General features: G+C 30.5%; 1 protein-coding gene across 1 annotated transcript; it reads right to left on the reverse strand.

The window, feature by feature from the left end:
- Positions 1-372: 372 nt before the first annotated feature.
- On the reverse strand, positions 373-23,298 carry LOC145187436 (uncharacterized). The gene is made up of 25 exons (XM_080063832.2): positions 23,018-23,298; positions 22,634-22,710; positions 21,805-22,263; positions 20,082-20,186; positions 19,639-19,992; positions 19,134-19,380; positions 18,760-19,022; positions 16,145-18,607; positions 14,933-15,103; positions 14,331-14,555; positions 13,934-14,180; positions 13,673-13,837; positions 10,133-13,518; positions 9,782-10,034; positions 7,485-9,649; positions 6,719-6,995; positions 6,279-6,630; positions 4,323-6,114; positions 3,976-4,201; positions 2,438-3,771; positions 2,211-2,330; positions 1,996-2,113; positions 1,531-1,871; positions 1,187-1,412; positions 373-1,101 (listed from the first exon to the last, which is right to left on the reverse strand). Exons 2-25 carry the CDS (start codon positions 22,656-22,658, stop codon positions 645-647), a joined length of 15,771 nt encoding a protein of 5,256 aa, XP_079919958.2. The 5' UTR covers positions 22,659-22,710; positions 23,018-23,298; the 3' UTR covers positions 373-644.
- Between the last annotated feature and the right edge of the window lie 185 nt (positions 23,299-23,483).

The raw sequence follows: 23,483 nt of genomic DNA on the forward strand, positions 1-23,483 counted from the left end.
TTTCTCATTCACTCCCTTGCGCGATTTGATCATTCAGCCGTTTTTAAGTTTTTACTCGACATTTTTAAGTTTTTACTCGACATTTTGCTTTTTTAACATCAGAGCAAATGGTTAGGAAAGTAGCAGTCTAAAAAACTAAGTCTAAACATAGAACACAGGATAAACATAGAACACAGGCTAAACATAGAGCATGTCTAAACATAGAACACAAGTTATAACTTTTAAGTAATAGAAAAATGTGAGTTAAAAACTAGATTTTTTGATTTAACCAGCTCAAAATATCTTGTAATTGCTTTACCCAACAACGAAAGCATGAAAATTACCCAACAACGAAAACATGAACATTCCCAACAACGAAAACATGAAAAGTTACCAAGAGTTAAATTTTCTAGTCATATTAAATTCATATATACATATTATTCATAAATATTTGTCATAAATATTGTTCATAAATAGTGTCAGGATTACAAGATTTAAAAAAAAAAATACTAGAGACGAAATTATAAAGACAAAAACGTTACATAGACAGACAAAACGTTACAGATGCAAGGACAAAAACTAACAGAACAACTTATATTATCAGTTTTCAAAGGTTAAATGCATCACATAATATCCGAGAAAACCCTATATCTAATCTGGAAATCTCAAGAATCCGTTATATTATGTTTCATTAGGTTTTCAGGTTTTCCTTGTTTATCTTTTGTAAAAAAAACTTTTCTATCTGGATATTTCATTTCTCTATATCGTCGATGAGAGCGCTTAAAATGTTGCCGACGGCGCATGGCATTATTGTCCATTGTGCGCTTCCAACTGTCAAATTTATCGCGCCTTTTCACTTTCTGACGAGATTTCCCTAACGACTCACAATAACCGAAGTCAAATTGTCCTTTCACAACATTTTCTTTAAATTGAACAGGTATGTTGCCACGTCTGTAGTACCTACTCACTACATAAGTACAAAACAATCCATCTTCCTCAGAAATTGCTTTCCCAATTCCCATTTTAGAAGTTTCTTTCCATACCATCTGGGAAAAAGATTCGGTACCAGATTTTGGCGAATCCTGAGCAAAGCTGTAGCCGGGACTACAGATTTCATTGTACCTAAAAACGTTTTTAAAAAGAACATTGAATAAAATGAAATAAAAGATGATTATAATGATTAGATCAAAATTTATTAATATGATACCATTTTCTAACAACTTCGTCTCCAGTCATTGGTATTCTGTTTTGAGAGCAACTTTTGGCAAAATTTTCTCCGTCGTTGCTATTGCTACGCCTTAAAGTACCTTCAGTAGAAAGTTTGGAAGCATACATTTCCGCTTCTATACATAAATCCTCATCAAGTTTTATAGCAGGTGCTCCGTGAACGGCTCGAAATTTATTGTGCAAATTTAAAGCCTCTTGTCTAAAATCTAAAATAAAAATTAAAAATATGTTAACAAAAAAAAATTAAAAAAAAAAAAAAAAAAATTAACTTCACGTTCAAAGAAAGCAAAAAAATGAAGTTTAAATTTTTGAAAGACAGTTTACCTTGTATATCTTGCGTAACTAGGCGTTTCGGTAAAACTGTTTTAACAAGATTATTGCTTTGCTCCTCCTCAGGGGATGAAGCGTAAACAGCTCCCAAACCGTCGCAATAGGATTTAGCATCGTAGTCACCTCGTACTACATTCGATACGACAGCAGTTTTGTTTTTTGACGGGAAATACTTTGCAACAACGACACTACATTTCTTATTGTCTCTATAAAAAGTAGATCGAGCAACACCCAGGCGAGTTGTATCTTTCCATACCACCTGCGTGAATGGAGTGGCTTTTTCTTGCACCCAATCGACTCCAAAAATATAAGACGGAGAGCAGACAGTATCATACCTAAGTTTGTTAAAAAGTTATACCCTTAAAAAAAAATCCATTGAGTAAATAAATACTTAAAACACTCAAAATAAAAAAAAAACAGAACAAAATTTTGTTTTTTTTGTTCTGTTTATGAAATTACCAAAGCATGGTTGCATCTGTTCCTGTAAGTAACTCTCCTACGTCTGCACCTTTACAAACCTCGGCAATATTTTCGTCAGCTAAGGCCGGAGGTTCATACTTAGGAAATATACCTTTTCCTAAAGTAAGAGCAGATGAATTTAACTTTCTAAATTTTATTCAGAGCGTTTTTTCTAAAAATTATTCAACTAAAAATTGCTGTAGCAATTATGTCACCTGCAATGAATTCAGCTCTTTCTTTGGCTTCCGATGTAAGCTTCTTATCGAGAGTGAGCGGAGGAGATTCGTGAAGACTTCGGTAGAGGTTATGAAGACTTAGAGTCGACAATTCAAACTCTAAAAAAAAATTTAAAAGCCGTAAGTTGCGTCTAAAAAAATTCTTCTGTTTCAAAAAAAAGAAAAAAAAGAAAGCAATCTCAACAATATTTAGCAGCTTAAGTAACCTGATACTTCACTGTCTGACGAAGAGCCACCATCCAGAGCGGTTTGCAAACTGCTTTCTATCTGGGTATCTTCCAGTTTGTTTTCTGACTTTTTCGACATTCCGGATACTTCATTTGCTGAAATACTAGTCGGTAAAAGAATAGCAACATAACTTGGAACAATTTTCACGTCGTCAGAGTTTGGTGTCAAACTTAAAACCTTTGGTGAAACTGCAAACGTTTGTCTTCGAGTTTCGCTTCCTGTTTCTTTTTTCTTATTTAGAGGAGATCTACTACCTGCAGATACTTCGTAACTGCTTTTCTTTTTAAGAAGACGATTGCGCAGCGCTTTTTCTCTTTCTGTCAGTTTTGTGGAGAACTGCACATTCTTACCTTTATATGGATTTAAAAACATATCTAACAGGTGATTTTCGTTTTGAAATTCGTTTTTTGCATCAATTTTAGAGTTTTGTAAGATGCTTGAATGAGTTTTTTCTCTATTATAGACATCATTCTCCTCATAACTTACGTTCTTTGTGTCTTTAAAAGCTGATTTCTCTTTTTTAATACTAGGTACGATATAATCTTCAGATATAAGAGAGCTGTAATCATTTGATTCTACATTTGGCAATTGCTGATTTAGGGTTTGATCCGGTATGTATTCCAACTGAATCTGTGATAACGGTTCTGTACTTTCTTCTTTACTTTTTACGCTGAAGAGAACAAAGTCGTCTTTAGATGAGATTTCTCCTCTCTTATTAGACGATAGGCCATAATGAACGTTAAAAGGATTTTCAGAACTAAACTGTTTGCTATGAAAATGAGAAACTTGCTCAAAAGGAGCCACTGTTTTTTTTATTTTACTTTTTGTTTTATTTGCTTTATAGTTTTTGAGCTCAAAACGTTCAACTTTTAAAACTGTTCCATTTTGAGAGGTATATGGTAATTTTTTAAATTGCTTGTGATCTCTTATGGACATCGGCATAATTGAATAACTTGAAAGCGAAGCTGGAAGGCTAATTTTAGGTTTAAGAACTTTGGACCGCTTACTCCTATTATTTTCTTTGGTATTGGATCTTGGAAAACCAATACCAGACCTCTTTCGAGCCAAATTTAAACATTCACGTGGTGACCGAAAATGACCTTGCAAAACATTAGCAGCAAATTCACCAATAAAATTTCCTGCAGGACGATATCTTGCTACAACGTATGTACATAACAACCCATTGTGAAATTTTGAAGCACGGCCTATTCCAAACTGTCGTGAGTTTTTCCATACAACTTGAGTAAAATGACCAGCTTTCCCTGGTAGCGCAGAAGAAAAGTCATAACCAGGGTCACACACTTCTCTATACCTAAAAAAATGAAAGTTCCACTCCTTGTTCAATGTGAGATAATTATGAATTTATGTATTATGTAGGTAATTATGTAATTATCTAGGTAATTACGTAATTATGTAGATAATTACGCAATTATGTAGATAATTACGTAATTATCTAGGTAATTATGTAATTATGAAACAGTTGAAAAATCATTTAATAAAAGTTTAAATACTTTACCAGATTGTAGAAGCTTCCTGTCCTGTCATGAGTTCATCTTTACTCCGGCAAACAGTAGCAATATTTTCTCCGTCTTCTGTATTGGAATGACGCAAAGAAGCAGCTTCAGCAATTTCTTTGGCATATTCGGCTGCCTCTTTCGACATTCTTTCATTTAAAACTAATGATGGCGCATTGTGTGCGTGTCTGTATGCATTGTGGGCATTTAATGCTGACAACTGAAATACTTGAATTTAAAATTTTTTAAAGATTAATTATGTTCATCAGACTGAACAGGGCCTCAAACCCTGCTGAAAAGCACACGTAATGATACTAGGATGAAAATTTAAACATAAAAAGATACTTACATGAAACATCACCTGATATTGCTCCATGAAAAGCTTTTTCATTTTCACTTCCACATTTTGTTGATAATAAATAAGGTGCTGCTTGATCTGGATTCTCAGAACTAATCTTACACTCCACTTTTACAGATATAGCAGGTGAGGAAGACAGATCATCAGAATCTAAGTTAAACCTATCCTCCTCTGACTGATGATTGATATTTGCAATGTTTATATCATTAACAAAATCAGGTTTTCTTTGATTCAAGCTATTTTCTTCACCATTTAGTTTTAAGTTACTAGTAGAATCATGAGTCTCACTCTCAAGTTTAGACTGCAAGTATACAGATTTTAAAGGTCGCTGAAGAACATTTTCAGATTTAATTCCATTTGCCATTAAATGATAACTTTCCCTTGGATTTTTCAATCTATGCAAAATTATCCCACTGGTCACATCAGTTGATGATTCAAATTCATGATGCATGTCTCCAGCTAAATCTTGAGTCAATGAATCTATTTGCGAATCATTTTCTAAATTAGCCATTTTTAAGGAACTCTGAAGTTGATCTTTAAAATTTAAAACTGACGTAGGTTTTTTTTCATTACTTTTTCTGTTTTTGTAAACATCTTTGGCGTTATTTCCAGATTTAAGTGGTTTAGAATTTGATTTTAATTCTTCTGATGTATCAGATCCCTTTTTATTATCCATATCTTCCAATTTTGCAGCAGGATCATTTGGTCCTCCAGGAACATTAATATTTACTTCAGGCAATTTTTGAGTTGACAACTTTTTAAATTTATCCTGAAAATCTTCTTTTTTTGGTTTGTCATCTCCAGATAATTCAAGATCACCTGAATCTTCTACTGAATCAGTGGCAACCATTGGCTTTTGTTTGGAAACATGTTTTTGAGTTTTTCGAATAGTAGGAAAATTACTTGATTCTAGGCGAGTGTGTTTTCTCTGAGATGGTGGTCGTAAATTTAACTTTTCTTCATCAACACGGCTATTTGGATCATTTGGACCACCCTCCACTCTAGTATTTACTTTTGGAAGCTTTTTAACTTTTTTTCGATCCTGAAGCAACATTTCAATATCAGCATTATTTTGAGATTGTTTTATTTTATCTGATTTACTTTCATTTTCTGACTGCTTTAAAAATAGTTTCTTGCCATGATCTAAAGGTTCTTTTGCTTGTTTTTCAGAATCTAACTTATTTCTAATAGCAGTCAAGTCCAAATCATCAATTTCAGGAGGACTTGAATAAGAATCCGGAACAAAATTTCCATCTCTGTTTAATCCATTAACACTCTTGGTAATGCCATTTGCTTCCAATTCATCATCAGTATTTTGAGATATGTTGTTTAATACAAGATTAGGATCTCTGGCAGTCAAGAAAGAGTTTTCATAAGAACTCTTTGCTGCTTTAATGGGATTTTTATACTCTTCGCTGTTAGCTACTGGTGCAGCCAAAACAGTAGAGTTAAGCATTTTATACTTTTGATCTTTGATTAAATCAAGCAAACTGCCATTTCTAATCTTTTTTAGAGACATGAGCTCAACTTTTCTTGAACTAGGTATTGATTGGGTTATTTGATTACTTGTACCCTTGAACTCTTCTAAATCCAAACGATCTTGAGAGATCTTATGAACATGATTTATTCCATTTGCAGATCCACCTGCATTTACAGGTAAACTTTGCTTCATTTTATCGAGATTATTTACTATTAGTCCACAGCAACCACTGGAATTATGTAGCTTAAGATTGCTTGTGGTTAATTCTTTATTTATATTTTCTGTTACTTGCTTTTCTGCATCCTTAAATAAAATTTAAAGATAGTGCATGTATTGTTAGATTTTTGATGATTAGATAGGTCATTAATAGTTTGAATTTATCAATGTTATAAAAACAATGTTAAGTCAAGTAAACCAGGTTTTTGAGATTTTAATGTTATAATGTTAAGTACTTTTAAAAAATATACCTTTAAAGACTTTAAAAATTCCAATCTTGCCAAGTTTTTCTCTTGTGCCACCATATTTGCTTTATCAATATTTCTGGTTTCAAAGGTCACCAAAGCCTCTATAACGTCATGGCATGTTTCTTTTTCATTAAAGTTTCCTTTTAGAACATTTTCGTTATAAAACATGTGATTATTGCCTTCAGGAAAGTACTTTGCAACTATGTATGTACATCTTAGACCATTTTGCATACGTGTTGCTTTTGCCATACCAAGTCTAACGCTAGAGGCCCAAACAACTTGAGAAAAATGTCCGGTTCCAGAACACTGGGAAGTCTTGTTGAAACAATGGCCAGGAGAGCACACTTCTCCATACCTATATATTTAATATGAAATTTAACAAAAACAATTATTGTTAGAATTTTAAAAAGGCATAAAATTGAAAAAATAATTTAATCTTATACCATCTTATAACAGCTTCCTCTGCAGATATATCATATTCACCATCATAACAGCCTAAAAACAAGTTTTCTCCCATGGTTGAGAAAACGCCAGGTATTAACTCTAAGGTAGGATTTTGTCTTAAAGACTCATGCTTCAAATATCCAAGGTTGGTAAGTGAAACAGCATGTCTATAAGCTTTAGCAGTAAGTTCTTGATCCATTTCCATTGGTGGAGAACCATGTATTTTTCTAAGTTTGTTATGTGTACTTAACCCAATTCGCAAAAATGCTAAATCATCTATTACACAACAAAGAAAAAGGGTAAAAAACTTAGCATACTATTATAATTTATTATCAACATCATTGTTATCATCATCATGATCATTATTATTATTTTCATTATTACCATTATTATTATCATTATAATTATTATTATCATTATTATTATTATTATTATTATTATTATTATTATTATTATTATTATTATTATTATTATTATTATTATTATTATTATTATTATTATTATTATTATTATTATTATTATTATTATCATCATTATTATTATTATTATTATTATTATTATTATTATTATTATTATTATTATTATTATTATTATTATTATTATTATTATTATTATTATTATTATTATTATTATTATTATTATTATTATTATTATTATTATTATTATTATTATTATTATTATTATTATCATTATTATTATCAACATTGTTATCATTATCAGTATCATTACTACTAGTATTATTACTTGTTATTATTTAAAACATACCTTCATAAAATCCTGTAGCACCAATATGTAGTACAACAGGACTACCAAAACTAGAAAAACTAATAGATGGCCATGGACCCAATGTTTGAACTAATTTGGCATTTATGTCTAAGGAACTAGTCATTGGTCTTGGGCTGGAAATAACAAGGGGAGTTGGTGACGCACTTGCTATTGGCTTATATGGCTCTAACCCAAAAGTTGGTCTTTTTGATGGTTTTTTGCTTTCTTCATTATTTAACATTTCATTGCCAGCAACTAGTTTATTATCATCTGCTTGCTCTTCTTCTCCATGCCCCTTTAGACCTGGTGGTGGTTTACGAGGTGGTGGTTTCTTTACTTGCTGTTCCTGATCCTCAGGTTCAGTATTACTTGATTCACTTGAGGACTTAGATCCTTCAAGATTATTATTTTCTTCTGCTTTAGGTTGATCAATTTCTTCAGGATTATTGCCCGGCTTTTTATTTTGTGCATGTTCATAATGAGCTAAATCTAAATGGTTCAACTTTTTCCTACCTTTCTGCTTAGGAGCAGACTCATAAACTAAATCTTCAGGTTTTTTCTCACTTTCATTCTGCTCAGTCAGAACATCAAGCTTTTTCTCTGTTGGTTTTCCTTCTTCATTGATAGGGTTTTCAATTTCACCTTCTTTTTCAAAACTTACTTTTAATTGTTTGTTTCCAGTACTCAAAGGTTTTTCCCTTGACAAATTAAATTGATCAAATTCTTTTGAGGATGAAGGTTTTTTACTGTTTAAGTTTTCAATTAAAGATGAATTAGCAATTGTGTGCAATATTAAATGGTCTCCTAAGCGAATTGCTTTAAAATTGTCCAGTTTTAATTTATTAGAAGAAAGATATTTGTTTAAGAGAGCAGATTGATCTTCTCCTTTAAATTCATCACTATGAGTAGAATTTTTAGACAAACTTTGAATATTACTGCTAACTTCATGAAAACCTAACTTTTCATGCTCTTGATTCTCTAGTTGGTCATTTTCGTCATAGATCATTTTATTGTTTTTCTTTGACTCATCCCAAGCCTCATCGTCGAAAGGTAATTTAATAGATTGATTTAAGTTCTTTGTTCTGGCATTTCTCCGTATAAATGTTTGTGAGGGATGAGTGTGTCCTCCCTCATCTCTATTCCAAAGTAATACCGAAGCATCAGAATCTCCGGAGATATTTTTAAGGGAAAAGTCTTCCCTTTTTAAAGCTCTGTTACTGGGAATAATTGTATCCTCATTATCATCCATTTTTTCATTACCACGAACAAATTTCAGCTTTGGCTCATCATCCAACTCATCTAATGGGCTTCCTTTTAAGTGTGATGGAGCTTCAAGAGCTTCTAAAGAAATATTTGATTTTCCTATCAACCCTCTAAGGCTTAAAAATTCTTTTGAATCATAGTTATTAGAACTGGTAGCTCCTAAATCATTATCTTCATTTGGTGGTTGATCACCAGTAATGACCTTAAGCTTGTACTTCCTAGTTACTTTATGAGAAATAGGCTCTGTGTAATAATACTTTGACACTTTTTTCTGTTCATCATTCTCAATTATTTGTTGAAGAACTTTCTGTGCCAAATGACTTTGTTTTGCTCTTTCTAATTGAGACTCCATGTTTGTTTTTTCATCTTCATTAAGTGAACTTTTCTCATTGTAATATTCCTGATCAATATTTTCACTTGAATCATTATTTGTTTTATTAGCAGCACTCAATTTTTCAGCTGCAAAAACAAACAATTTTTCTTTATCTTTATTGCTGTCATGTTTTATTTCTTCATCCTCTTGAGAGGATTTAATTTTTTGGGGCTTGTGTTGGTGAAAGTGATTAACATATTGATCTGATTGAACTTGTGATGAAGATGAAGAAGTGTGTTCTAGCAAAGAATCACCATCATCATCTATTTTTTTTATAGATGCACAAATTTTTCCATCAAAAAGTCCCTCTACCACATTTTTTCTAAACCTTCTAGGAATGTTGCCTGGAGGATGAAATCGAGCCACAACGATAGTGCAAGTCATTTTATTTTTCTTTGTAGTAACTATTCCAACACCAAAAAACTTTGTTGACTGCCAAACCATTTGAGTAAAATGAAGAGTACCTAATGCTTGATCAGCAGTAGGTTCCTCATTGAAGTTGTACCCTTTCTCACAAAGCTCTTTATACCTAAAATAAGTTTTTAAAACTTGTACTTGTTGTAATGGTGATGATCTTGCAATTTCAATACAAAAACATTTAGGAAAATAGGAAAAAACTTGCATCTCAAAAAATCAAAAAATTAATATAAATAATTTATACCATTTCACCACTGCTTCAGAGCCAGACATGAGTTTATCATGTGGGTCACAATCAATCGCTAAATTTTCTCCTTGGTCAAGACGAGTAAGAATAGGAGAGCTGATTAATACACCACCATGCCTTTGAACTAACTCATCAGCATACATTTGAGCATCTTGAGAAAGTTTTTCACTTAGTTGTAATCTTGGAGCAAGATGAATAGCACGAAATTGATTTATTGCCATCAAAGCAGATTGTTCAACAATAGATGGGTCTATCAAATCAAATAATAGTAATTAGATTTATTAAATTAATTATTCATAAAATTTAAAGAAAAAAAAAAAAAGGATATAGAAAAAAACGAAATAATACTCTGAGGTCTCAAAGAAATATCAGCATCTAGTAACAGATTAGCATGATCAGGCATTAATTTTAATCTGTTTTCAAAACTTCCAACTTCTTTTTCCTCTGGGAAATCCTTTTCTGATTCTTTTTTACTGCTGTTATTAGAAGGCACCAACTTTAGTTGATCTTTATCCATAAAAGTTGAGTCGGATTCCATTTCTTTATGGTTTGTTTTTAAAAAACTTTTGTCATTAAATTTTCTGAACTTTGGCTTCTTTTTATCTTTTGATTCTTTAATTAATTTTTTTGCCTCCTTTAAAAAATCTTCACTAAACTTTTTTAGTTCTTTCTCTTCAATTTTTTTATTTAGTTCTGCTTTTAATAATTGTTTTTCATGAACATCTTTTAATTTTTTCAGCTGATAATTTTTGAAATGACGCAAAAACTTATAGGCTTTACTGTTTTCTTTGCTAGAGAGGAACTTTCCTGGTTTTTGTTCCTCAAAATTTTGAAACTTACTTTCTTTTGCATCAACATTAAACGCTTGGTTAAGCATTCTATTTTCTATTTTTGTTTTGCCACTTCTTACATTTCGTTGATCTCTGTCTAAAACCAAGGTGTTATCATATAGATGGTCATGCAGACTTTCTATATTTGAGTCTTGTGCAGTATCATGTACATTAAAAACACCATTTTTTACTGACTTACTACTACTAGTTAGTGGAGCTTGTAAGTCTTCCCAGTTAAAAGATGTAGCTATATGATTTGCAACAGCATTAGCTTCTCTGTTGCTGTCTTTGATTTCTTCAGTTGGAATTCTTTGTACTTCCTTTTCTAATTCCTTACTATAAGTTTGCAATGGAGTTATGTTTGGCTCATTACCAGTCTTCTCTGCATCCTTATACTTTGCTGATAATGCAGGATCATCTTCTGTAACAGATTGAACAGATTCATTGCTATCAACGTTTGCTTTCAAATTATCTATTTCTTTACTTGATGATAATTGAGAATGGTCTGGGTCTTGAATACTATCAGTATTTGTTTCAGAAACATCATTTGATTTTACATTAACAATAGCTGAAATCTCATGCTGATTGGAGTTTGTATTGAAACCATTAGTAAATACTTCTTGTTCCTGTCCATTATTAGAACTTAAACTATATGCTTCGGTATCATGATCACTTACTAATGCTTCCTGATTATTGGTTGAAAAAGGTTTATCATTTACTTCCAACTCTGTGGTAGAATATGATGCTGAGTTAGAATTAACATTAACTTCATCAATATGATTGTTTTCATGAATTTGTTCCATACCAATTTCATGAGACATTGGACTGTAAGAAGAAACATATTGCTTTGAGTCTACATTGTCTTGGATTTGTAATAAACGCTTATGCCCACTATCTACAACATATTTTTCAGGTTTTATTGATAACATCTTGCTATTTGCATTTTTGTGGCTAAGATTACTAAATGATGAATCTGTCTTTTTCTCTAACTGAGATTGAGTTTTTACATTTGACTTTTTTGATTGATAACTGTCAACATTCTGAATCTTATCAGTATCTAAATCATGAAGCTTAACAACAATATTACTTAAATAATTTTCTAAATCACTATTATCATTATTTTTTTCCTTTTTTATGCTTAAATTACGAGCAGGTTTTTGAGCATCTTTAACAACAAAAGCATTCAAATCATTTTTAGTGGAATTCTTTCTTATATTTTTAGTTGTAAAATTAAACTTGTTAGCTTGGTTCAATTTGACTTTTTTTGAGATTTTGGAACTTGTGCTAGCAAAAGGTTTTTTGTGTTTTGCTCTGTTTGAATGTTTTGTTTGGTTTGAATGTCTAGATTTAAAGTACTTGTTTATTTCATTTTCTGCATCTTTCTTATTCAAGTGAGAGTTTTCTAGACGATAAGAAATTCTGGATTTTGGAACAATAAATTTTTTAGCACCATTAATATTTGTTGGAGATTGGTTTTTAATGTTGTTAAATAATTTTAAATGCAATAAAACAGTACTGTTGCATTTTTTCATAATAGCAGGTGGCAAGGTACGATTCCCAAATATTTTACTAGTTATTTCTAATGCTTCCTTAGTGCCTTTTGCTGGTAACATACAAAGAGGGACACCTAAATCTTCCTCTGAAGTTTCATTTGATTTTGGTAATAGAAGTCTCTGGCGCACAAGATCTGATGAACTATCCATAAATGTCTGATTAACCTCTCCATTAAAAGTTTTATACTCATGCAAAGCAGGTAGAACTTGTTGGTCAATGACAGGCATTCCTAATACAGCCGGCTGGTCCAAAACAACGTTATTATTTAATGGAGAGTTATAACTAACCCCTTCACTAGTCCTAACTAACTGGGACTGTAGGTGGCTATTATCTAAATGTCCATTATAATTCTCCAGTTTCAGTGAATCTTGGTAATTTATACTGTGAGATAATGGTACATCTGGTGAGACGAATAATGGTTTTGTAACCAAGTTAGTAGTTTGCTGGACAGGTTGTTGGGTAAATAAAGTTTGTGCCACATTTTGGTATGGTTGAGAAGTTTCTGCTTCTTTTTTCAATGTTGATTGCAGTGCAATTTTTTGAACATTTTGAGTTTGAATTGGGAAAATACTCCCTTGATTGTTGATGATAAATGAATGAACTGGAGTGGAAGCAGAAGAACCGTCTTCATTACCAAAGCCAGGAAAAATAAATTCTTGTTTCTTTGCAACCTCAAGGCTTTTATTTTTTTCATTAGAACGTTTTTCTCTTTTTTCTTCATTAAAGTACAACTTTCTGGAGCTATATTCATGATCATTATATTTAGGCTCCTCTTTGAATCCTCTTTGAATAATTGTTCTTTTATAATTTCTATCAGCAGAAATCTGAGTATTATTTTGAAGAACAGAAGAGAGCACTGATTTTCTATTCAAATCACTTACAGTATCATTTCTGCTATGCCTCAAAATTTTACTTTTAGATTGAGGTTCCTCATCAACATCTTCGCGTACTTCAAAGTCAATCTCAATATTCTTATTAGAAAGACCAGAAATTGTAAGTTTTTGGGGTGGAGGTGCGGGTAACTGATTTGTTTGTAGACTTGGTAAAATTAATTGTTTCAGTTCAGTACTTTGTTGGTACCGCATTGGTATAAATAAAGCTTGGGCTATGAAATTTTCAGAAACATTTTGTTTTTCATCTAACTTCTTTTTGTTGAACTTCACTTTAATTGAATGTTTTGACCCTTTCATTGTTCTCACTGATCCTGATATAGGCGATTGATGAGAAGCCCGTGCTAATATGTTTCGACTAAATACATTAGATTCAAGTGAGTTACATTTCTCTCTTGAAAAATATCCCTCCAAAACATTTTCTCTGATTTTATCAAGATAGTTACCAGCGCTTTTATATCTAAAGAATAAAAGAAAAGACTACTTTCTTTCACATGTGTTTGTAACTTGTAGGGTAATTATGAAAAAAAAGTAATTTAAAAAAACACAAACTTTGAATTGCTTTTTGAGTTTATTGGCTAAATATTTGTTACAGCATAACAACAAAATGTTACCTGGCAACAACATATGAGCAGGAATCTCCATTAGGGTGATTAGCAACAGCTAGCCCTACACCAAGTTTATCTGTATCTTTCCAAATAATTTGTGTAAAATGCCCTGTGCCAGGCTGTTTAGACACATTCTTAAAATCAAAGCCAGGATTACATATTTCAGAATACCTTAAAAAAAATAATTTTACATATAATTTTAGGAATAAAAAAAATTGAAGATTAGATGTAATGAAAAAATGTTTTGGTTTTAAAAGAGTTACAAACCATTTAGAAACAATATGCTCTGCAGTTGGAAGCACTCCTTCTTTGGTGCACATTTCAGCTACACTTTCTCCTATATCGGGTCTATCTTTTGGGTCTGAATGAGCAACGGAATTATGCTTTGCTACATAAGCTGCATATGATTGAGCATCTTTACTTAAACTTTTATCCAGATGCAATGGTTTTACTTGATGAATACTCCTAAATTTGTTATGCTGTTCAACCATCTCTTTACGAAATTCATCTAAGTCTAAGAATCAAAGCAATTAATGAGGCAGTCAGCAAAACATTAATGTAATATTAATAAAACTGAAACAATTACTTCTTAAAAAATTTCAAACTGACAAAGAAGAAAAATGAGAAAATTCTAAATCTTTGGGAAGTGAAAAGACCTTTTAACCTTTTGTTGGGATCAGCTGAATGTATGATGATGATGGCTCAGCATTTGTTAACTTTAAACCAACACTATCAAAGAATGTCTGCAATACATGTCGTGTAGCTGGATCACTAGTCTTTGGAGATGCTTTTTCAAGAAACATCAAATCCACTAAGCCATCATTTGTAAGCTTAGAAATCCGTAGACCAGGAACTGTTCTTTTTACTGGCCTGGTTGGTCTCATCCCAGCTTTAAGAAATAAAATATCAACAGTATATGAAAAAAAACTTTAAAAAAAGCTTTTAACTAGACTTAATTATAATGAAATTGTAAATACTATTTTAAATGCTGTTTTATGGATTGTAAATTTATCTTTCCTGAAAAAAAAAAGTAACATATCAATGATGTGAGCTAGGTTACGGCTGTTTTTATGCAAAGAGCCCATTTTTTACTTGTATTAAGTTGTGCAAATTTTTCCTTTAAACAATAAACAAAACTGGTTTAGTCTACTTCAGTTTTATAAATAGTTTTATAACTTTATAAATAAATTTACAGTTTAAAAATTCTTTTTGAAGCATAATGAAAAAGTTTTAAGAGAAAAGTAAATTTCAGAAATAAAAATTCACCAGTACGCGACAGTTCATGTATATCAGCCTCTTCATTATTTGGTATTCTTGTATCTGTCACTTCTTGGAATACAGGAAGGTCTTCTTCCTCTGATTCTCTCCCTGGCCCTGTGTGCGTGAAAGATCGCTGTAAGGTGTTATTTTGAGTATTGTTGATAAAAACCATAATATCTATATAGAAAAATACCAATAAGTTTAAAGGCATCATTTCTTGAAAATAAGAAAAAAAATCATAAAGCATCTCAAATCTTATATGTAACTTTATATTATATGACGTTTTGAGAAGTTTTGGATATTCCAAATTTTAAATTTGGTCCTTGAATACAAAAAGATTTAGAACTTTATTTAAAAGACTCTTATGTAAACAAAAAAAGGTTATTTACAAATTAAAAAAGTCCAAACTAGAAAATCTTGACGATTCTTATTTCTACATTCTTTATGTAAAGAAACACATTTTTCCCTTTATGCTAAAATATTGAATTTGAGTGCAAAAAAGGGAAATTATATCAAAAAATGGAAAGAGAAACGTGAATTGACTAGGGGAGAGAAAAGAATAACTTATGACAAAGTTAATAAGAGGACCAATTAAAAACACAGTGGAAAAATTTCAAGTTTGTACTAAAACCATCAGCATGTTATTAAAGTTAGCCCAAGAAAGTTCATCATCAAATGTGTGTCAAGAAATTGTGGAAAGGTAGGTTGTAAAAAGAAAGATTACAATATTTAATGAATGAAGGAATGTTCCTTGTTGTTCTAAAAGTTGATCCAGAAGCATTAACTGGGTCATTGAATGTTTTAAAGAAATCTTTTTTGTTATTTTATTTGAAAAAAAATGTAATCACTTACACAAGTTCACATACACATGTGATTCACACACAAGTTAATTTTATTTTTTTAAATTACCTAATGTTTTTTCTATAATTCTTTATGAAATTTTAAAGAAATCAGGATAGTACTTTGGGACTAGAAAAATAGAGAAATTGTATTTAAACAGTATTTTGGGACAGAGAGGATATAAAGCTTTTATACCAATATAAAATTTTTTTTCAGTTTAAATAATATAAAATCTAATATCAAAAAAATAATCTTTTCTGAATTGTTTTTTTTTTTTATTATTGTTGTTTTTTAACAGACATATAAATTGCATAGAATTTAATATTGATTTATTTAGTATAAAAAAATATAGAAGAGAAATCATAGAAAAAAACTAACCTGGTTTTTCTGCTAAAGACTTATGTACAACTTGTGGAACACTATTAACTATTTTAGCTTCAACTGCAGTAGCTGGATGAATAAAAGCCACTGGCATTACTGAGGACTCTCTTAATACTGATGCTGCTTTAGCTTCTATGTCATTTTTTACAATTGTGTTGTTTATTTCATTAAGTGTCTTCTCTGCTAAAACTAATGATGAATCAGACTGAATTAAGTTGCTTTCAGCGTTTTCATTGTTTTTAGGATTGTTGTTTTCTTCTCCGATATCTTCGAAATGTGCTATGGTTTTTAAGTCTTCTTTTTTTTTGCTTTTTTTTGTTTGAAGTTTCATTTCATTCTTTACTTTAACAAAGTCAGTCTTCAACTTATTTGGAGAATTTTCTTCACTCTCTTCTTTATCATTATTTAAAGATTGCACTTTGCTTACTTTTTTATTAATTTTGTATTGTATCTCAGCATCACTTCCCTTCTCAAACTTTGGCTCTGTATCAAAATTTTCATAATTACTTATTTCATCATGCAGTGCCTTTTTTGGAGGATCTGCCAACCCCAGTTTTTCAACTTTTTTAGACAAACTAATAATCTTACTGCTATCAGTTTTAGCTGTTTTATCAGAGATCATGATTGACTGATCAGATGATTTACCAATCTTATCATTAGAATTCATTTTTAAATGTTTAATATGCTCTGTTCTTTCAGTACTGTTTATTGGAAATTTTTCAAGAATCATAGGTCTGGTTTTCTCAGGACCATGGTAAACAGCATTGGTTGTTTTTGGTTGAGTTCCTAAAGATAAACTTAAAGAAATATTATTAACTGCAGTTGTACTATTAATGGCTCCTGCAGAAATTAATGGCAGAGGTTTTAGTTCTGTTTGTAATTTTTCAGTTTTAAAAATATTCTTGATAGAATTATCTTTTAAAGAAGTCTGTGGTTCTAACTTTAATGAAGTATCTTTATTTGTGTTTTCCTTAAGAAGTTTTTCACTTTTAACATTATGATCAATGCTTGAACTTATAATTGTGTTTGAACTATCTTTAGAAGAAATGTGCTCTTGTTTATCTAAATAGTTCACAGGACTTTCTCTATTAATTTGGTTTAACAACATCATTTTCCCATGAGTACCTGCAGTATTGCTTGAGTTATCTTGCTTGCTACTACTGCCTTTCATGTTAGAAACTTCTGTATTTGTAGCTTTAGGATTAAATTCTGTGTCTGATGAAAGTTGATCTGGAGCATGTGGATTAACAAGAGTACCTTCTTCTTTGGGTCGAGTTCTTTGCTCATTTTTATACTCAATGCTTTTAAAATGAGAAGTTTTTGGTCTCTCTGAATCTACACTTTTAGCAATTAGTTTTCCTGAGGCATCATATTCATCACTTATTTCTGAATCAGCTAAGTTTTTTACTTTCTTACCAAAAACTCTGGATGTTGCATCTTCATCTTTACCAGCAGTATCATCATTATTTGTATTATCTTTTTCTGGCACTACATCTGCATCATTGTCATCATCTTCATCATCATACTTCTTCTTTCTTCTTTTTCTCTTTTTCTTTTTAGATGGCTCTCTCCATAAAGATGCAGTTGCCTCAAAACTTGGGCTTCCACCATCAACATCTGAGCTTAAAAATCTCTCCATAAATGCAGCACCACGATTTCTATCTCGTATTTTCTGTTCATCACTTTTAGCTTTAATTCTTTCATAATGACGATGCATTTTTTCAACATACTTGTCATGTTCAACATCAGATTCATCTTTCTCTTGATCTTCTCTTTCACTTTCCATTTCATGAACTCTCTCTTTCAAAGGACTCTGGTGGTGAGTATTTACATTTTCAGGGTGTGTGAGTTCAGAATCATCCCCATTGATAAGAGAACTATGTGAAAGATTACTTAGTAGAGGACCCTTGTGTTTATGTGGTTTTGGAGAACTTAAATCTAACACACTTTCACTATTACCAGGCTTTTTATAAGATGCAGCATCATCTTCCAGATCCAAGTCTTCTTCTTCTTCTTTTGATCTAGTTGCTAAAATTTTATCAGTGGATTTTGCAGAATTTCGCTTTGTTGCAGAACTATGAATTACCAGAGGATACTCTGCTGATTTTGAAGATTGTCGAACCTCTGGATTGATTTCAGGAACTTTGGAACTTTCAGTTAATTTTTCAGGAGTTAATTTTGCATATTCAGAAGAAAAAGAAGAATAGTCTTGATTGACATCTCCTATTGGTGCATGCTCTAGCTGTATATTGTTAGCAGATTTTACAACATGATCAAAATAATTTAAATGTTCTTCACTCTTGTCTTCTTTATTTGCTTCTTCCTCACTCCTTGTTTGCAATCGTTGTCGATCTTCCTCTGTGATATCCTTCATTTTATTAAATATAGCTTCATGATTTAAAAACTTTTCCTTTTCTTCTGGTCCATTTTTTGATGACTGCTCATTACTATTGAAAGAAACTGAAAAAAAAAACCATTTAAATTAAATAGAGAAAGCTATGAACTTAGTAAATATAAGTTTAACAATCCAAAAGTTTAGTTTCCTTTAACAAATTTTTCTAAAATTGTGATAATAGTATGAAAACAAAAGTTAAATTTGAAAAAAGAAGAACCTGAAACATGATCAGCATCTTTGATACACCTGTTAACACAAATCTTTCTGCTATCAAATTGGGGAACATTTTCAGCAAATCCATCTTTAGTTGCTTGAGGTGAGTATCTTGCAACAATGTAAGTGCATAAAAGATCACCTTTTTTTTTAGTAGCTCTACCCATCCCCATAAAGTTAGTATTTTTCCAGACTAGTTGTGCAAACTGTGTGATTTCTGGTGAAAAATGTGCAGCATATTTTTCATCTTTACAAGCTTTGTTATACCTAAAAAAAAAAAGCAAAAGTAAACAATAACTTTATTTTACAATTATAAAAAAATTATTATGAAAATTTAGAATATTGAATCATATTATTGAACATAAGCCAAAAACAAACCAGTAAGAAACTGCTTCTTTAGCAGATAATATTGATCCATCATCTGAACATCGAACTGCAATGTTTTCACCTTGTCCAGGACGATCACGAGGGTCAGAATAAGAAAGTTTTGGTGCGTTAGCCAACACTTCAGAATAGTTTTGTGCCTCATTATTTAACATATTGTTTAACTCCAGTGGGGGCGTCTGATGAACTCTACGATATGTTTGATGTTGATGTAAGCCATTTGCACGAAACGAACTTAAATCTAATAAATTGTTGTTTAGTTTAATGAAAATAACAACATTTATTTGTAAGCTGTATGCATAGTATTAAAATCTTTTATATTGTGAAAATACTATAATTGAAAACAATCCTCACTATTTATTTAGCCATACCAAAAGCCGATATCTTCCTTTAAATTAGTTATAATTATAATCTTCATTTAAATAAAACAAATATATGCTTTAATACATTTATAAATAAACCATAGGATAAATAAGAATGATAAATATCTTTAGCTTACCATCATCTTTGCAAAGTGGATCAATAGAGTTTGTACAATTTGCTACTTCTGATAGTTGCACAGGGTCACAATTAATTTCTTTTTGAGGCTTTAAAAGCATATTATCTTGCATATCATGCTTAAACTGCTTTGTGGGTCTTTTGAACTCCTCTTCCTGTTGTTTCAAACCAAACTGAGAATTATATTGTGGTGCAAGGATCTTTTCTATAAGTCCATTATTAAAAGAACTATGAAGGTAGTTGTTGTTCTCATTATAAGAAGGAGCAATTTGGGTTGATGGATGAAACGATGGATAAATTTGACTATTAGTTTTCGTGAGTGTTGTTCCTTTGGGAGCATTGCTCACAATTTTCCCTTTAAACATCAAGTTAAAAGAAATACTAAACATATAGAACTAAAATGGGCACGTAGAAAAATAAACATTAAACAATAACTTCACATACCCACTAACATTTCTTCAGAATCCTGCAACCCTTGCATATCTTTGTATTCCGCTGGTATTGGATCATCATAAAGCATTCTGTTGTTGTTACTAATTTCCATTTGGTCTAAAAATATCAAATAAAAAGAAAAGTTTAGAAATGTTTTTTTTTTCTATTTTTGATAAATAATATAAAAATAAATACCACATAAACAAATAATATATATAAAATTTAAACAAATAAAATATAAGTAAACAATAAATAAATTTAGTAAATGTAATAGAGAATTTATTTTCAGCTTTAAACAAATGTTAAGGATACAATTGATTATCGTATTTAGTTTTTAAAATAGAAAATGTTTAATGTTCTGAAAGATATTTTTTAGTAATAAAGTAATGTGTTGAAACAAAATCTTTTCAAATACTTGTTTATAATATGTGTAAAAAAAAAACTTTATGACTGTTTTTACAAAAATGTATCTATTTTTGAATTAACAATTATTACTCCTTTTTTTTATTGCATTTGAAAAAATGTTTTCTTAACACACTTAAAAGAAGTTAATTGAATCAGCTTCTAAAACTCTACACCTCACAACAAACAATTCAAAATGATCAAAAATGGAAAAGAACTTGTTTTATGCTTTTGACATTAAACTAATACTTAATTTTGCAATTTAATCAGCTTCTTTAACCCATTTTTAGAACTAGTGTTTCAAAGAAGGAAATATATGTTATGTATAATTGATATTGTCAAACACCTGACAGGAATTTTAAGATTACTAAATTAGTAAGTTAAATGATGTAATTGCTAAACAAAACAAAAGTCCTAAGGGATTTATATCTTACTCTCTCCACTCTGCTAGGCTTTTGGAAAAGAGCCGTAAATGTAATAACTTGTATATTTTTTCTTTTAAGAACGTTGGGAATGATTAGATCACCAGAAAAAAAGGTTTAACTCTCTGCTGCTCCATTTAAAAGTTGTGCAAATAAATTTTAAAGTTAAAAGATGAAATTAAAAAGATTGTTACATACAGTAACAAAATCATGTTTCAAAAATACTCTTCAAGGAGATTACAAAGAGAAAATGAAGCACTCCAAAGAAAGCTATTCATTGTCTAATAGAACATAAAGAACAATTTTAGGAGCTAATGTTGGAACTATATCCAAAAAAAATTTGATTTTTGGTCTGAGCGGGCATCTGAGACCATGCACTACAACTTTAAACAACTTTATGAACAAGGATACAAAGTTTCAAACTGCTACAAAGACTTTGAAGCCAAAGTGTTGTATAAATATTTACAATAACTATTGTGACAAATTGGATGCAAATAGATAACTAAAAATGTATAAATTTTGAAATCACAATCAACCATAAATTAAGCTTATATTCATAAAAGATAATTATAATATATACAAAAGTTTTTAATTTACTTTTAAAAACTTTTAATTTAGTTTGATAGCTAGTAAGTTTATTGTGAATAGTGATGATAACTAGGATGTTGTTAGCAACAAGACTCGATGTTTCACAAAAAATATTTATGTTTTTCAAAATTCTTGTTAGATGATTTAATATTTTCAATTTTATAGATCTAGAGACCAATTAGTTTCAGACTTTAAAAGATTCTTTAATGTTCAAACATTTTGCTAGCAAGTGAAAGCTACTAACTCAAAACTTATAAGAAGTCAAGTTATTAAAGACTATGAAATAAACTTAATTAAATATCTTAAAATTATAAAACACTTACTGATCAGATCTGGATCTTGATTGGCTAGATATTGCTGTGAATTGTAAGTAGGAAAAGAAGACTTTGCTGAGTTTAGGAAGTGATAAGGAGCTTGTGAAGATTTCATTAGAGGATCGTCAAAAAAAACAGCTGATGATATTCTATGATCTCCAACAAAGTCTGAAACAGGTTTTTGGTAAAGGCTAACCAGAGTTTGTGCTGGGAACACTAGCATATCTCTCTTTAAGCCTCCAATATCCATCCAATGTTCATTAATTTGAGGACTAAATATTTGATTTTTGGGAACGTTATATAGAGTTTTGCCATTTTTCTTTAATATTGAATACTTTTTAACACCGTTTTTAGGTGTATGAATATTCAACTGCAGATTTTTAGAGTCTTGGTGATTATTAGTTAATTTTCCGACAAAGTGATTTTTTCTATGCGATTTATTGAGCTGAGCATCTTCGAGATACAACACTAAAATAGAATTCAACGCGCACTTAATAATTCTGCTAATTCCTCGAATTCAACAAATGAAACTGAAAGCGTTTGTTTCAAAATAAAAGCGAATGTTTATCAATGCAAAAAATACGGTGACGAGTTGGAAGCATGTATTAATGTAACTTAAAAAGGGTTTCAACTTAAATATCATGCGGTGAATAATAAATTCATCAATTTTTAATATATTACTGCTGAAGAAATATTTCAGACGGAAAGGAAGAACTTTTTTTTGAAAACATTATTTAGGTCTAATTCCATAACATTAATTTGAAATATTAGTCAGAAGCTATAAGTAAATATAATATGAGTTGATGTTTATCAAATTAAACTTTGAAGAATTTCTCACGTAGAAGGATGAAAAATATCTTCATGATGTTTGGTTTAACGTTGTTCTCCTCTAAGCGAAGGAAATGTTCGGCGAACCTACAAAATAATATTTGCAGTATTCCATATAAAAGGTTTGTGGCATATTACATTCGTGTTTGTAGCATATCATACAAACACAGATTTATACACGCTATCTATCAGGCATGTATATCTGCTGTAAACAAAAGCGTCAAAGATATTTTAAGTTTTAATTAAAGATATTTTCAATTACACGAAAGAAGTTAATTTTTCACATTTCTAAGTATCGAAAAATTAAAAGTTAAAAAATTAAAAGTTAGCATTTAATTTCTGCAATATTTTCTAATGTGTCAACGATATAAAATAAAAGGTGACACGACCATACCTTTTTCCTCAAGAAAATTTCTCGACCATACCAAAAAGTATTCGGATGCAAATTAGTAGCAATTTTTTTCAACAAATTTTATCGGTTTTGTGTAATTACCTCCATACAAAAAAAAAATTAATTAAACAAACCGAAGATTATTAGATTTCTTCGTTTTTCTGATTAAATCAAAATTTAAATTTTTAATAATTAAATTCACTTAAAAGTAATTAAGCTTATTTTCTAATTATCAAATATTTGGCGTACTGATAAGAAAATAATCAGCTCACCATGAGTGGTTTAATGATGCGTGCAAAAAAGAATTGACACTCAGCACAACAAGTGTAACCATGGGCATCGTCCAAAAGTTTGTTTTCCGACATGTTTATCTGGTTTGATACAATTTAAATAAGAAGTTTACCCCCGGGAAAGAGAATTTGTTTAAATTGCATTTGTCGGTTTGTTTTCTTGACTTATCATTATTGCT

This window comes from Hydra viridissima, unplaced genomic scaffold, assembly GCF_058129835.1.
Source record: "Hydra viridissima isolate aposymbiotic clone 2 unplaced genomic scaffold, HvirCarnegie_v1 scaffold_1, whole genome shotgun sequence".
In the NCBI taxonomy this organism is placed as follows: domain Eukaryota; kingdom Metazoa; phylum Cnidaria; class Hydrozoa; order Anthoathecata; family Hydridae; genus Hydra; species Hydra viridissima.

Coding starts and splice junctions, on each gene's coding strand:
- LOC145187436 (XM_080063832.2), bottom strand. CDS start 22,658: ATGAAGATATTTTTCATCCTTCTAC. Junction 9,650..9,781: donor TCTGAAGCAGTGGTGAAATG/GTATAAATTATT, acceptor AACTTATTTTAG/GTATAAAGAGCTTTGTGAGA. Junction 1,413..1,530: donor AGTTACGCAAGATATACAAG/GTAAACTGTCTT, acceptor TTTTTATTTTAG/ATTTTAGACAAGAGGCTTTA.